At 40.9% G+C, this 17401-nt stretch overlaps 1 protein-coding gene across 4 annotated transcripts in view; it reads right to left on the bottom strand.

Annotated features, from left to right (window-relative positions):
• The window catches only part of PLD5 (phospholipase D family member 5), a 324914-nt gene that overhangs the window by 250434 nt on the left and 57079 nt on the right, over positions 1 to 17401 (bottom strand). For 2 of the 4 annotated variants that reach the window (XM_084785903.1, XM_084785901.1), the window contains exon 1: positions 16942 to 17256. The exons of the other annotated variants lie outside the window; for them this stretch is intronic. Coding sequence is in view for 1 of the 2 variants with exons in the window: in XM_084785901.1 (XP_084642027.1) it covers positions 16942 to 16944 (3 nt within the window). In the remaining variant the exon portion in view is untranslated. Of the gene's footprint in view, positions 1 to 16941; positions 17257 to 17401 lie in introns of those variants that run through there. 4 annotated transcript variants of the gene reach the window in all.

Below are 17401 nucleotides of genomic sequence, written 5' to 3'. Positions count from 1 at the left end.
TACAAGAAGCTTACAGAACACCAAATAAATTGGAACAGAAAAGAAAATTCTCTGGGTATATTCCAAGGAGTGGGATAGCTGGGTCTTGAGGAAGCCCTATTCCCATTTTTCTGAGACAGCACCAGATAGCTTTCCAAAGTGGCTGTACTAGTTTGCATTCCTACCAGCAATGAAGGAGTGTTCCTCTCTCTCCACAGCCTCGTCAACATGTGGTGCCGCTTGAGTTTTTGATCTTAGCCATTCTGATGGGTGTAAGATGGAATCTCAGTGTCATTTTGATATGCATTTCTCTGATGACTAAGGAGGACGAGCATTTCTTTAAGTGTTTCTCAGCCATTTGATATTCCTTTGTTGGGAATTCTCTGTTTAATTCTGAGCCCCATTTCTCAATTGGGTTGTTTGGTTTGGTGGTGTTTAATTTCTTGAGTTCTTTATATATTTTGGATATTAGACCTTTGTCAGATGAAGGGTTGGTGAAGATCTTTTCCCAGTCTGTAGGCTGTCGCTTTGTTCTTCTGACAGTGTCTCCTGCCTTACAGAAGCTTCTCAGCCTCATGGGACATATGTTCAACCATGTTCATAATAGCCAGAACATGGAAACAGCCTAAGTATCCTTCAGTAGAAGAATGGATTAAGAAACTGTGATACATTTACACTATGGAATACTACTCAGCTATTAAAAACAAGGAATTCCCAAAATTTGTGGACAAATGGATTGAACTAGAAATGAAATTATCATAATGAGTGAGTTCACCCAGACGCAAAAAGAGATAAATGGTATATACTCACGTATATCGAGACACTAGTCCAAGGGATATGTCCCATGAAAAACTTTACTTACCAGGAAAGTGGGTCAGAGGGGAGGACATCCTATTGAGACTTTAGGTGAGAGTAGCATGGAAGAATGGGGAAATAGAAGGATCCAGAGGGTCCTGGAAACTTACAAGAAAAACTTTATGACAGGCAGATCTGGGTCCTGGGGTCCTCCTCAAACTAAGGCACCAGCCAAGGAAAATACAGGCAGTAAACTTCAAACCCCAACCTAGACCTAGCCGATGAACAGGATTTTCTCCACCGTTGAGTGGAGAGCGAGATCTGACTCTCACACGAACTCTGGTGCCCCTTTTCTGACCACGTCCTCTAGATGGGGAGGCCTGGTGACACTCAGAGGAAGGATAGCAAGTTACCAAGAAGAGACTCAATACCCTAAGAACATATATAGGGGGAGGAGGTCTCCCTCAGTCACAGTCATAGGGGAGGGGAGAAGGGGGGAAGGAGGGGGGAGGGAGGAATAGGAGGATACAAGGGAAGGGCTAACAATTGAGATGTAATATGAATAAATTAATAAAAAAAAGAAAAGTCTCTTGCCACATAGTAACCAAAACACTAAATGTACAGAAAAAAAGAATATTAAAAGCTGCAAGGGATCTAGTTGCCTGTAATCCCAACACTAAGGGAGGCAGAGGCAGGCGAAACTCTGAGTTCAATGCCAACCTGATCTACAAAGGAAGTTCCTGATAGCCAAGGCTACACAGAGAAATCCTGTCTTGAAAAAAATAAACAACAACCAAAGAGAAAAAAGAAAAAAATCCTGCAAAATAAAAAGACCAAGTAACATATAAAGGCAGACCTATAAGAATTACACCTGACTCTCAACAGAGACTCTAAAAGACAAAGGGACCTGGGCAAATATCTTGCAGACTCTAAGAGACCACAGATGTCAGCTCAGAATACTATAACCAGAAAAACTTTGAATCACCATAAATGGAGAAAACAATATATTTCATGACAAACCAAATTTAAATAATACCTATCTAAAATCCAGCCCTAAACAAGATACTAGAAGTAAAACTCCAACCAAGCAAGTTAACTATAACTCTACACAAGCCAAACCAAAAGAAGGGACAAACACACACACACACACACACACACACTACAACCACCAACATCAAATAACAGGAATTATCAATCACTGGTCATTACTATCTTTCAACATCAATGGGCTCAATTCCCCACTAAAAAGACACAGGCTAACAGAATGGATCTGAAAACAGGATCCATCATTCTGTTGCATTCAAGAAACATACTTCAACAACAAAGATAGGCATTATCTCAGAGTAAAGGTCTGGAAAAAGATTTTCCAAGCAAACAGACCCAAGAAGCCATCTTGAGTAGCCATTCTAATATCTAATAAAATAGACTTTCTACCAAAATTAATCAAAAGAGATAGGGAAGGACACTTTATGTGATCAAAAGAAAAAATCTACCAAGATGTTACCTCAATTCTGAACATTATGCCCCAAATGAAAGGGTACCCACATTCATAAAGGAAACATTACTAAAGCTTAAGTCACACATCAGTCCCCACAAATTAATAGTGGGAGACTTGAACATCCCGCTCTCACCAAGAGACAGGACATTGAGACAGAAACTAAACAGAAAATAATGAAACTAGCCAGTGTTATGAATCAAATAGACCTAACAGATACAGAACATTTTACTCAAACACAAAAGAATATACCTTATTCTCAGAACCTTATGAAACTTTCTCCAAAATTGAGCATATAGTTGGTCACAAAGCAAGTCTCAACAGGTACAAGAAAATTGAAATAGTATCTTATCAAGCCATGATGGATTAAAGCTGGACTTTAACAAGAGAAACAACAGAAAGCCTATGAACTAATGGAAACTGGGCAACTTTCTACTCCATGACAACTGGGCCAGGGAAGAAAGAAAGAAATTAAAATTTTTCTAGAATTCAATGAAAATGAAGGCAAAACAGACCCAAATTTACGGGACACAATGAAAACAGTGCTAAAAGGAAAGTTCATAGCACTAAGTGCCTCCATAAAGAAATTAGTGAGATCTCATACAATCAACTTAAAAACACACCAGAAAGTTCTAGAACAAAAAGAAGCAAACACACCCAAGAGGAATAGATAGCAGGAAAGACTCAAATTAAGGGCTAAAATCAATAAATTAATAGCAAAAAGAGCAATACAAAGACTCCGAGATCTGGTTCTTTGACAAATCAACAAGATAAACAAACCCTTGGCCAGACTAACTGAAAGACAGAGAGACAATATCCAAATTAACACAATCAGAAATGAAAGTGGGCTATAGTAGCAGACACTGAGGAAACCCAAAGAATTGTTGGTCTTACTTCAAAAAGCTATGCTCCAAAAATTTGGAAAATCTAAACAAAATGGACAATCTTCTTGAAAGATACCACTTAGCAAAGTTAAATCAAGATCAGGTAAACAATTTAAATAGTTGTATAGCCCCTAAGGAAATAGAAGCAATTATTGAAAGTCTCACAACAACAACAATAGCAACAGCAACAACAAAGAGCTCAGGGCGAGATGGTTTTAGTACAGAATTCTACCACACTTTCAAAGAAAAGCTAATATCAATACTCCCAAAACTATTCTCAAAATAAAACAAAAAAATGTTGCTAAACTCATTCTATGAGGTAACAGTCACCCTGATACCTAAACCACAAAACAACCAAAGAAAAAGAATTTCAGACCAATGTTCCTTATGAACATTGATGCAAAAATACTTAATAAAATACTTGAAAACTGAATCCACAACACATCAAAAGCATCACCCACCATTATCAAGTAGGCTCCATCCCAGGGATTCAAGGATAGTTCAATATATGGAAATCCATCAATGTAATCCACCATATAAAAAAAAACTGAAAGGGAAAAAAACCCTTATGATTATCTCATTAGATACTGAAAAAGCATTTGACAAAATCCAGTACTCTTTCATGTTAAAAGTTTTGAAGAGATTAGGGATACAAAGTTCATAACTAAAGACAATAAAAAGCAATGTACAGCAAACCTATAGCCAACATCAAATTAAACGGAGAGAAACTTAAAGCAATCCCACTGAAATCAGGGACAAGACAAGGCTGTCCAGTCTCTTCATATCTATTCAATATAGTACTTGAAGTTCTAACTAGAGCAATTAGACAACTAAAGGAGATCAAAGGGATACAAATAGGGAAGGAAGAAGTAAAAAAGTATTTCTATTTGCAGATGACATGATAGTATACAAAAATAGCCCCCAAAATTCTACCAGAGAACTCCTACAGCAAAGTGGCTGGATACAATATTAACTCAAAAAATCAGTAGCCCTCATTTATGCAAATGATAAACAGCCTGAGAAAGAAAACAGGGAAACTACACCCTTCATAGTAGCCACAAATAATATAACTGTAACCAAGATAATGTAACTATAAGGAGGTGAAAGATTTGTATGCCAAGAACTTCAATTCTCTGACTAAAGAAATGGAAGAAAATATCAGAAGATGGAAAGATATCCCATGTTCATGAATTGATAGTATTAACATAGTAAAAATAGCCAGCTTACAAAAACCAATCTACATATTAAAAGTGATTCCCATCAAAATCCCAACACAATTCTTTACAGACCTTGAAAGAGTAATTTTCATCTTCATATGGAAAGATAAAAAACCCAGGACAGCTAAAACAATCCTGTACAATAAAGGAACTTCTCAAGGTATCACCATCACTGGTTTCAAGCTGTACTACAGAACAATAGTAATAAAAACCAATGGTATTGGCATAAAACAGACAGGTAGATCAATGGAATAGAATCAAAGTCACACACACACCTACACACACACACACACACACACACACACACACACACACACACACATGCTTGATTTTTGACAAAGAAGCCAAAACCATACAATGATGGGCGGGGGAAGATCTTCAACAAATGATGCCAGTCTAACTGCATGTCTGCAAGTAGAAGAATGAAAATAGACCCATATTTATCACCCTGGACAAAACTCAAGTCCAACTGAATGAAAGTCTTCAACATAAGATCAGAAACACTGAACCTGGTAGAAGACAGGATCGGGGAAAGTCTGGAACTCATTGGCACAGGAGACAACTTCCTGAACAGAACACCAATAGCTCAGGCCCTAAGATTAACAATTAATAAATGGGAACTAGTGCAACTGAAAAGCTTCTGAAAGGGAAAAAACCCACCATCAATAGCCCAAAATGGCAACCTACAGACTGGGAAAAGATCTTCACCAAGTCTACATTCTACAGAGAGCTAATATAAAAAATATATAAAGAACTTAAAAAATTAAACACCAAGAAACCAAATAACCCAATTTAAAAACGGGGCACAGAGCTAAAAAGAGAATTCTCTACAGAGGAATCTCTAGTGGCTGAGAAGCACTTAAAGAAATTTTCAACGTCCTTAGCCATTAGGGAAATGCAAATCAAAACAACTCTGAGATTCCATCTTATACCCATGAGAATGGCTAAAATTTTAAAAAAACTCAAGTGACAGCACATGCTGGCAAGGATGTGGATCAAGATGAGTACTCTTCCATTGCTGGTGGGAGTACAAACTTGTAAACCACTTTCTCAGAGAATTGGAAATAGTGCTACCTCAAGACCTAGGTACACCACTACTACTGGGCATATGCCCAAAGGATGCCCCATCATACAACAAGGTCATTTGCTCAACTATATTCATAGCAGCCTTATTAATAAAAGCCAGAATCTGGAAACAACCTAGATGTCCCTCAACAAAGAATAGATTAAAAAAAAACTGTGGTACATTTACACAGTGGAATACTACTCAGCTACTAAAAACAAGGACATCCTGAAATTTTCAGGCAAATGGGTGGAAGTAGAAAATATCACCCTGAGTGAGGTAATTGAGATCCAGAAAGCCACACGTGGTATGTACTCACTTATAAGTGCATATTATCCATAAAGTACAGGATAACCATGCTTCAATCCATAGACCCAAAGAAGCTAAATAACAAGGAAGGCCCAAGAGAGGATGCTTGAACCTCACTCAGAAGGGGAAACAAAATAGACATCTGAGGTGAATGGAGAGAGGGAACAGAGTTGGAGAGGGGATATGGAGGGGAGTGTGGGTGGGGACACAGTTGGAAAAGAGAGGGGGCATCTCTGGTAGAGCTGGAGACCTGGGATTTGGGAGGCCCCCAGGAGTCTGTGAGGGTGACTCTAGACGAGATTCCTAGCAGTGGGGGACATGGAGCCTGTAGTGGCCACCTCCTGTATCCAGATAGGACTTCCAATAGAGGGAGGGTACACCAACCATAAAACCTTCTACCCAAAATTGGTCCTGCCTACAAGATGTGCAGAGATAAAGATGGAGCAGAGATAGAGGGAATGGATGACCAATGACTGGCCCAACCTGAGAACCACCCCTGGGGAGAGGGCCAACCCTTGATATTAATTAATAATACTCTGCTATATTTGCAGACAGGAGCCTAGCATAACTGTCTTTTGAGAGGTTTCATGCAGCAGCTGATGGAAACAGACGCAGAGACCCACAGCCAAACAATAGGCAGAGCTTGGGGAGTTTTGTGGAAGAATGGGAGGAAGGATTGATGGAGCCAAAGGGGTCAAGGATACTATAAGAAGACCTACCTGGGACCATGGGAGCTCACAGAGACTGAACCACCAACTGAGGACCATGCATGGGCTGGACCTAGGCCTCCTACACATATGTAGCAGGTGCTCAGCTTGTTCTTCATGTGAAGATAGACAGTTGAAAAACACTGTCACTAATTTATTTGGATGTGTGTGTGTGTGTGTGTGTGTGTGTGTGTGTGTGTGTGTGTGTGTGTGCATATATGTGTGCATAGTCTAGAATCCTTGGAGATAGAGTTATAGGCAGTTTGTGAGTCACCTGACTTAGGCTCTGGGAAGAAAACAGATTTTTCTGGAAGGGCAGCAAGTACTCAACCACTCATCTTTTCACCTGGGAGATATATTAAAATTATCTTGCTTTATTATTACATTATAGGCTATCTTTACATTTGGAGTTACACGCTCTGCCCATCTTTTCTTAAAGTAAATCAAAACTTTATATTTCCTGGTTTTTGATTATATATTACTTTGGCACATTTAAAAGTAAACTAGACATGGTAGTTCATTCCTGGCATCCCAACAGCAGGACAGCTAAGGCAGGATCACAAATTCCAGGACAGCCTGTGTTCTATACGGAGACCCTAACTAAAGAAACAAAAAGCAAACAAAACAACGAAAACAACAAAAGGAAGAGTAATAATAAGCTTTGATAGAAACGTCGTCAGAGGTCCAAAGTGGTTGATGCTGGAACTTGGCAACTTTGTATAACTGAGCCTCTGCCAATGCCAAAGCATCCATTATATCTCAATATGACAGTCTTCAAAAGGCTACTGAATTATTTCTGAGTTCCTATAAAGATATGCAGAAATTAACTTGTGACATACTTTAGCCCTTGCAATTTATAATTTATCTCTTCTATTTAAAAGTCCCCAGTACTTTTACAAGCTCAGCCCTGATATTTGCTCTAAGGCAAGAGGGAATGGTCTTCCTGCTGACAGCTTACAGCTCTCTGGTGGCCCAAGAACACATACTCTGGGGCACAAAGGGTGGCCTGGCCTTGGTCTCCAGGGAATGTACAGGGTGTTCTGGATCAGCCCATTGTACGGCATCCTGGGGGTTCACTCTAAACAACATAGACCCTGTGAGAAATGTTCAATCAGCTTCTGCTTTGTAGAAGATGTATAATCGTGCTCATAAGGAGAATCATTTAAAGAGAAAGCAAGAAGAAAAATTTAAAATCTCCTCCCAGTTCTACCACCATCAGCTGGATGGAAAGCTCCCCCCCCATATCTCTGTCCATGTACAGGCAACGTTCATTGATAGAAGTTTAAGCAATGAGACTATTTGCTTATTTATAAAAGCAAAAACAAAGAAGGACATATTAAGCTAAAAAATAAGTAGATATGAACTCGAGGGAGGTAGACGGGACTGTTAACAGCTGCATCATGACTTCTCGGAGCCAGTGACACTGTATTCTCTGAGCTCCCGTCAGAAACATGTAAGTCGTACATTTATGATTTATGCATGTTTTCCAGTTCTTTAGTTAGCTTAACAGATCATTTTACTAAAAGAACCATGCTTAAGTAAATCAACACCCCAAATAAATTAAGAAGATGGGCAGGGAAGAGAAATGTAAACAGTCTTGAATTCAGAAAAAACAATTTTTTGTGTAGTGTTTAATTTTTCTGGGCCTTAAAATAATAATTTGTTGTTTGTTGATGCATTTGCACACACATTTAAATAAGCAATTCTCCCAAGTGTTAGATTGAATAAATGAGTGTTGGTTTTTCTACACTGGTATTGTAGTTGAGTTATAAGCAGTTTTATAAAGAGTACTCGTCACCAAAGAATAAATTAAGGAAGTCTTACATATAGCAATAGGGTGTAAAGCCATAATACTATTCATCTACTGAGGCTCCTAATCAAGGTGATGTGCATGAAGACACCCAGGACCCTGGGGTGCTACAAATGAAGAGTATTCAAACAAGAAGACAGAAAAGAAACGGGGAGGGACAACAGTTTAAGCTTAACCTAAAAGACTCAAGGGAAGTGGATTTTAGCAGAACATAGGTATCCTCTGAGAGTTTCCACCAAGCAGAGGATAGGGACAGTCATTGAGATTTGAAGCTGGACTCTGGGCAGTATGCTGAGAATTGCCAGTAAGAGTGGGGGCTTGGAAGGACCGGGAGGGTCCTGTGGACTGAGGCATGGGAGGGTGGGGGTTGCACAAACTGAGGCTCCAGTCAAGAATAATGCATGCAGAGAACCAAGACCCATTACTCAGATGTAGCCAATGAACTGCGGATTCTCCTCATGGGGGAAGGGAGGGACTGCTGCTGAACCTTTGACATGCACTTGGTGGCCCAATACTTGGTCAATGCTCCTTGGCAAGATGGCCGAGTGAGCATGCCGTGGAAGGAAATGTGGGCTACCCTGAGTATAGGCTGTTCCCAGAGGTCTAGAGGAAGGAATAAGCAGAAGAGGGAGGGGGAGGGTGGCAAAAGGAAGTGAAGGTAAAGTAAATAAACTATAATAAATAAAATATACACTAAAAGTCTGGATAGAGGCAGGGTTTGCTGCAGAGACCAATACACCAACCAAGGACCATGCATGGCAAGGACCTAGACACTCAGCCCAGCTGTAGTACATAGGCAGAACAGGCTCCTTGTGGGTCCCCCAATATGGAGAATAGGGACTACTTCTGACATGGTCTCTGGTCCCCCAGTGTGGATCATTTCCCCCGGCCAGGTGGACTTGCCAGACCACAGAAGAAGAGGATACAGATAGTACAGATGAGACTTGAAGAGGTGAAATCAGATATTAGGGGAGGAGGGTCCCCCTTGTGGAGGGCTAGGGGAGCAAGGGGGAGGGGATGATAGAGGGTAGGATTGGGAGGTAATGAGGGAGGGGACTATAATTAGGATGTAAAAAAAAAACTGTAGAACAAACGGGTAGCTTACATTTCTAATCCCACTACATGGGAATAGCTCTGAGACAGGCTGAGACATGAATGTCTATACATAGTCAATGCTTCTTATTGGTTACAGAATACATGTAACTTAGGACTAGATGCTGTTCTTCGTACGACATGAATGAAGATTTACAGATCTCTTTCTTCTGCTCATGCAAAGAGCAGAGAACTGGCCCTAATTGCTATGTGCACCGTGCACACCTCACGCACTTATAATTTTAGGATGGTATAATGCTTGTGAGAAACTCTGTTTTCAGATCAAAAGAAGCAGACTTTGAAGCTGGATCAGACCTGAAAGGATGCATTCCTCAGCATGCTGGATGCTGACATCCCACACCTTTTATGTTCCAGCATCAAGTGCTTCAGCTGTTCTTCTCCATCAGAACAGGACAGCTCCCAAGACAGCTTCGAAAAATGCTTCTGCACTCAATTGGTGCAGCATTTCAGACTGTCACACACAGGACTTTACTAAGCCTGGAAGTTCTCAACATTTAGAAAACTGACCATAGATGATATTTCTACCTTGTTTAACCATTTTCCCCAATTTTATTTGGGCCCCTACAAAGGTATTATTCATCCTAAATCAGCCAGAAGAAACCTTAAGAGAGTGACGCTCATTTCCCTTAAGGGAGGTTGGGTAGGTTTTTGGGTGCTTTCTTGGACTTTAGGTATTTATTTTCATGGGGAGTTGGATATAAGTTACTATTGGTCTTACCCAGAGAGAAAACAAGGTTGGACTCAGGGATCTCTCTTTGTTCCCTTATCATTATTTCTTGGGGTTGGAGATGGGGTGAAAAGAGAGAAGGGGAATGTGGAGGTGCATGGTGAAGATATGACAAAAAGTGGATTGTTGAGTTGACTCCTCAACTTAAGGCTTTAACTGTGCACACAAGGTTATTTTTAATTCATTGGTGTAGAAATGTATATGTTGATACAAAATAAGTTTAATTTCAACACATTGGTTTATAATTCAAATTTAAGATTGATGTTCACACACATTACATATATTGATACTCTATTTTAAGGTATTGTACCCATACCACTCAAATAGAATACAAAGTTTACCTCCAAAACATTGAAAATGCTACTGCAGGGTGTATAGGATAAGTTAGTTAGACAAGTTTAATTATAAATTGATCAAATCATGGTCATTTCAATTACTAGTCTATTTATACATCCTAGATATAACAGAGAGATATGATTCTATAGACAAATAATATAAAATAGTTAGTTAAGGTCTTAAAAACCTCAGAGTCTTACAGAAGATGGCATTTAAAGATGTTTATAGTGTTTTAATGATTCTTTGTCAACAAGACAAGACAGGCAACACCCAGCCTACCTCAAAGAGGATGATGAGCATTAAAGAGCCTCCTTATGGAGATGGCTTCAAATATGGTAAACAAACCACTGGGTAAAATGGCCTAGTTTCTACCTCAGAAAGAATGCTGCCTAAAAAAGGGCAAGCTTGGATGCAGGCAGAGTTGATGGCCAAACTCTGCTAAGACACGGTAAGCAAGTCCTCAATGGTTCCTGCCTCACAAATATGTCAGATATACTGGGCCAGAAGGCTGAAGATGATGCTCCAACATTTTTGAGAGCTATGGGTGACTGTACAGGCAGCAAACTATCTCTGTCATTTTTCCCTCTTATTACTAAATTAGGAAGCTGCTAATCTGCACTTTCTGTTTACTCAGGTAACAAATTTTACTCCTTTTCAAGTCTCTGATGGCATTAAAGACCAAATAGTTGAGTGTCACAATTGAGCCTAATTGTTTGAGGATTTAGATGCCTTTAGGTCTAGATAGATGTTTTAAGTTGATAGAGATCAGATATGATAGATATTGAGTTACATTCAGAATTTTAGACTGATCAAGATAGGAAAATGTTATCTTCAATGTTGCCAAATACAAATAGCCATAACACTATGAGTGTACATGAATGTAATTCTTGAATGTTCTGTGTTTCTTTCACTGTATGTAGTTTGTTTTATGTAGGTGTAATAATAATAGATTTCTATGTAAAGTTTTTTTAATTTAATAAAAATTAATAAAAATAAAAAGTAAGACCCAAGGAAGTCCCCATGCTACTGCTGTGTTCGTATTTAGAGAAAGATGTGTCAGTTGCAGCCAAGGATGAAAACATGGACAAAGGCCCCAACACCTCTTTAGAGATCTCACTCACCTCAAGCCTGTTTGGACTCTAGCTGTCTACTAAGTTGTGTTTTTGTGCTAAGTCTTGTGTCTACCATGGTGATTTCACACTCTACATCACCCAAAAGAGTCATATCCATCAGCCAGACATGAGAGTGCACGCCTGCAATCCCAGCACTCAGGGGGCAGAAACAGCCAGGGCTATACAGAGAAACTCTGTCTCAAAACAACTAAACAAACAAACAAACAAAAAAGCAGCACAGCCATCAACTAGGCCACTGGCACTTTCTCCAGTACCCACATATAGTGTTCTTTTCTCTCTTCACCTGAGGTGTAGTATCTAGAGTGGATCATCAGCGTCCATGAAGCTGGTGATGAAAATATGAATCAAGTTCCAAATTTGTTTATTTTCAGCTTCATGAGTAGGCCTTTCTCAAAATATTACAATATATATATGAAAGACAAATGCTCTCGTTATATGGTTAGCATTATAACACTGTGTGCTATAACTTTTGATGCTCTTGGCACGATCTTTAAGAAAAAACTCAGAGCCAAACAACACATCTGGTCCCCCTTTCCTAATAGTCAGCACTTGTAGATGTCATTAAGGTCATGTGTACCTTTATTGTAGATGCTTTGGTTTGGTGCTGGGGACATGGAGCTTTTCTGTACACCTTCACATCTTTCTATTCACCATCCATGTGGCCACAAGTTACTAAGAAACCACCACTGCAGTCACCCCTAATTTCTATCTATTCAATTTGTCCTCTACACATCAGCCCCTAAGCCTGTGGACATGTGAACGAACAGTGTTCTGTATTCCTCTGTTCTTAGGCTCCTCTAAGTCCCCAGCCTCTTATTGGAAACATAATCAAAGTCTATTTCAGACTTTGCGCCTACATGGTCCTCCTAGAACACACTATACTGTTGAAGTGAATATCAAATCACTTCAAGACACTTCATTAGACTTTGGGTACTAAGCTGTAGGGCCGACTTCATTGTGTGTGTGTGTGTGTGTGTGTGTGTGTGTGTGTGTGCATGCAAGCACACATGTGTGTGCATACATGTGCATACATGTGCAAGACAGAAAGCAGAGAAATATATACTACACAAAATATTTCAAAACACATATTTAACTATTTGATATATTCTCTATTGCCTGTTACGTATGGTCCAATATACAAAATAATATATACCACATATAGAGAGATCCATTACTGAGGTGATAAAGTATATGATATCTAGAAATGATATCATATTTTCCTTTCTTTACTAATATTTTTAATTTATTAATCAATCACTAACAGAACCTTCTATGTAAAAGGCACTACAGTTATCAGTTACCTGAATAGTATTTTTTTCTCCCAGTCATTTTATAGCGAATCCTGATCTGCAGTATGGTAATAACATAATGTGGGCATTTGGGGGTCAATGAGACCGTATGCCATCAGCCATATGAATGAGACAGGTGACTTTATAAAGAAGCCCAGAGAATAAGCTAGGCCCTTTCACCTTGTGATGGCCAGAACATATTATCTATGAATCATCACCAGACACTAAGGTACAGGAGATGTGACCTTGGACTTGTGGCCCCTGGAAGGGTAAGAAATGAATTTGTGTTGCTCATAATGGACACAGGGAAAGGTATTTTGTTGTAACAACCCAAAGAGACTATGGCAGGGACCCTGACTAGTGATGCATGAGTTACAAGGGGCCCCTTCCTTCACTTTTTTCATGACACTTGCTTCACATGGCGACCTTTGCTTCTTTTCACACTCTGTCTGCACAGTGGCCAACATGAAGAAATGTCTTTTTTTTTACATCATAGCCTGCTTTGGTTTCGTTTTCACGTCTCCTAGCAATCCTAGTTGGCTGATACTTTGGACAGGTTGGATACAGTTTTCCCCAAAGGCTTTGTGTGTTGGATTCCCAGGTTAGCATGTGAGGAAGCAAGGCTTGCATGGAAGTCCTTTGGTCTCTAAGAGCCTTAAGGGATCAAGGTAGCTCCTGCAGGACCCTTGAATTAGACCTCAAAAGACTAATTTACTATAAAAGCCAAGGCTGGTGGTAATAGCTCTCAACCTTCCTGCCTGGCAATGCGGCCTCTCACTCTCACATTCACTTCTGCCCCTATGGTGGTGTTCAGGTCTATAACAGACATGAGTTGATGTCTGTGTCCTCAAACCTCCAGATTGGGAGCTAAATAAGCATCCTTTCTTTACAAAGTTAACCTGTGTGGGTTTTTCTTAATAGAAAAAAATTTAAATTTAAGTAATTTATTCAGATTACACCTCAATTGTTATCACATCAATTGTATCTTCCTATTCCTCCATCTTCTCTCTTTCATCCTGTACCTCTCCCCTAGGTCTGTGACAGAAGGGGACCTCCTCCCCCACCATATGATCACAGCCTATCAGGTCTTATCCTGGTGGCCTGCTTACTTTTCCTCCAAGTGCCACCAGGTCTCCCCACCAAGGGGAAGTGGTCAAATGTGTGTGGGTTTTTTCTTTTTCCTTTTTTGTTTTTTAGCTATTTTATTACATGAACCAAACCAGAGAAATGCAACACACAAGTGACAGAAAATTCAAACAGCTGACATTGGGAACAGAGGAGAAGTGTCAACAGTGAGTTCAGTCGCAGAAGGTTCCATAACTTAGGTGCCAAGGGCTTGTCTAGGCCTTGCTCTCCTCCTATAGTATGACAAGACTGTGTGATGACTAGGAGTTCTGAAATGAGGACATGGTTCAGTTAGCAAAGTGACAGCCATGCAAGCATGCGGATCCATGTAAACACCACGTATGTGCATTTGAAACTCCTAGTGCTGAGGCAAGAGAGACAGGGTGATACTTAAAGCTAACTGGCCAGTCAGCCTATCTAAACAGTTAGCTCTAGGTTAGGCAAGAAACCCAGTGTCAAAAACAACAAGGATGAAGAAAGGGAGAGAAATATTAACACAGACAACCGATGTCAACCCATGGCCTCTTCACACATATACACACACGTGTACAAGTCCACACAAACTCGCACACCTGTACACACACACAAACACAAACACACACACACACACACACACACACACACACACACACAATATAAGAGCAAAGACTAGTTAGCCGTGTGTCCATACAAAAAGCTCTTCCGTGTGCCTTCCATCAACACAAGTATAAATAAAATATACCCTTACAGACAAAGATAAAAATGACTAAGCACGTGATTACAAACTACTGTTTGGGGTCATCCACACATTTCCTTTGCTTTGGAATAATTTCAAATTGTGTGCAAACAAGGAGGGTGAATTTAATTATTCACATTTCCTTTACATTTCTAAATAAAACAAAAGGAACCAGAGGCCAGCCGCCTGGGAAGACTGGTTATTTGCTATACCACACAGCAAGCCCCAACATGCTTCCCGTTCTAATAAGGTCAAGGAGAGCATTCTAAGCAGTGTCTGCTCTCTGGGAACTAGGAAAACTGATCAGGTTTGCATGGGGAGAAGCCTGATTGGTTTCCTTCCCTCCTGGGGGAAAAACAAACAAACAAACAAACAAACAAATCTTCACGAGGAACTAATTTTTTCTTCCAATCAAAGGCTGCCTCACCCCAACTCATAGTTTTCGGTCAAGAAACGGAATAACTGCTTAGACTATCTTCCTTGTAAGCACGTTTACTCTGGAGTCTGTTATCCAGAAAAACCCACACGGACCAGGTTTAACTGGGGGAATTCTTTCTGAACTTCTCAATTGCAACTATTCAACATACCCAGTGGATGGCTAGACACAAGCATCTTGACATTACAATCCATGTCACGCCTTCCTCCCAACACTCAAGGTTAAGTCAGCTGCTGGGGACTTGCATCCCTTCACTCAGCAAGCTTACTACTGCATTTCAGGAATCTAGGCCCCCTCCCCCCACTTCCTCCTCGCCTTACCTCTGAACTGTCAAGACTGGCCTTGTGTGTTATGTCTGCACCTATATGCCCAGTGCGCTGGCAGGGCACTTGCTACAGTTCTGCCTGGTCCTTGGTAATCCCCAAAGGAATGTTCTCAGGGGGAAGTGGAAAGGAAAATCGCCATGCTTCAGGAATTTAAGCAGAACACACCAAAACCCAGAGTCCCTTTTCCTCCCCAGGCTGGGAATACTGCCGATGTGGAGGGAAAGGATGAGGCTTACTCTTCTCAACAGGTCAAAGAAGCTGCTAAAATGTTTACAAGGGCAAATGGCAGCAGATGTCCACAAGGGAGTAGAAATCTTGGCCTTGTCATTGCAGCTTTATTTCTTGAAACTGCATGCTTAGGAGCGACCTAGGGACCGAGCAGGGAGCAGGGGTCAGAAGGGAAGTGAGGAATCTATGCTTCTCAGTTGCCTCTTTTTCAGAATAGTTGGGAAGACAAACATGTGTCTGAAAATCCCAACCCTCCATCAGTACTCTCTCCATTCATCTGGGTTATAAACAGGATAATTATTTCTCACACATCGTCTGTGCGTGTGAGATAAGTATATTTCAGGCATCCCTTCTACGTAATTATAGTTTTTGTTTTCTTGTAAATGTTATATAATCTTGCTATTACCAACATCTTTTCATTCTTTAAAGGAAACACTTAAAGCCTTCACTGTTAATGTCAATTCATCTTCCGCTTTGTCCCCCCCCCCTGTGTCAAGGATGACAATGACCGGGAAGCAGTTGAAAAAAGCCACAAAGACAGCAGCCCATGCAATGGCCTCTAACCATGTCCCCTGCGAATGCTAAGACCTTGTGTTTATGGTAAGGTACACTTCACTCTGACAATGCCTGTAGTGAATTGAACTAACTTCACACAAAGCTTTCCTTGACCTCTCAGGCTCCTGTTGCTGTCACCTGCATACAACAGTCTTGAAAGGAAAAATCACTCAGAAGTTTTCTCCAGTACTGTGGCGTGTCTGCGGGAAGAGTGCAAAGCTCACAGAACACTGACATCTCAAGAGGCAAAAAAGAAAGCTAGCTTAGTACAGAGAGTCTGCGCCCCCATGAAAACACTGAGCAGACAACCCATCAGTTCTTTGAAGAGTCACATGGAAATTAAAGCTATTTTCAGAGCTGAAAGTGTACTCAGACACAGTATTAGGGCAGGGCAGAGATTTCAGGTCATCACAGAAACGTCCCTCTGTGGCAGAGGCCAGCAAGTGCTTCTTATTAATTATTATTAATTACAAGGCACAGTTACCCATTACCCCTGGCACGAAAGGTGTCATATAAGAAAAAGAAAAATCAGGCTCTGGTGTGAAAGGTGTCCTTTCCCCTCTAGTGATAACCTGACTGTGTCCCAGAGCTCAAGGGACTGTTTACTCTCAGGCTGCCAATGGCCATGGTCCCCAACAGCCGCTAATCAGCCTTCCCCAGGTTACAAATGAGTCTGGAGAAAACTCCCAAGAGCCTTACCATTGCGATGCGATCCTCCCGCCTTTCAGATTGTAGCTGCCCCAGCTGGTGCTTCCCAGGGCCACCAGTGCCTTCCGAGGCAGAGCAGGTCTCATGGAGTGCAAACGTATCGCCACCAATTGTATTTCAGTCCCCCAATTGCTGGCCTGAATGCTCTGGCAATCGGCCAGCCCAAGCACGAAGGAAGAGGGCTGCAGCTCCGGCTTTCAGCATTTCCCGTGGAACATGCTCTGAGAACCACGGGCCCCTCGTTTAGCATTTTAGCAAACACGGAGGGCTGCCGCGCACTCAAATCACATTTCTTTGGCTTTTCCTCTTCACTTGAGAACTGCCGTGCAGCTTCCTGGAGTGAAATTACAGCACCAGCTCACACTGACCCGGGAGATGAGAGATGCAGGCACTCACTCCATGTGCAGATGGCCACACGCCACCAACCTGAGCACAAACAACTTGCTTCCTA

Source organism: Acomys minous (assembly GCF_964271855.1).
Source record: "Acomys minous genome assembly, chromosome: 1".
NCBI classification, from domain to species: domain Eukaryota; kingdom Metazoa; phylum Chordata; class Mammalia; order Rodentia; family Muridae; genus Acomys; species Acomys minous.
This window is presented reverse-complemented; position numbering and strand designations above follow the sequence as displayed.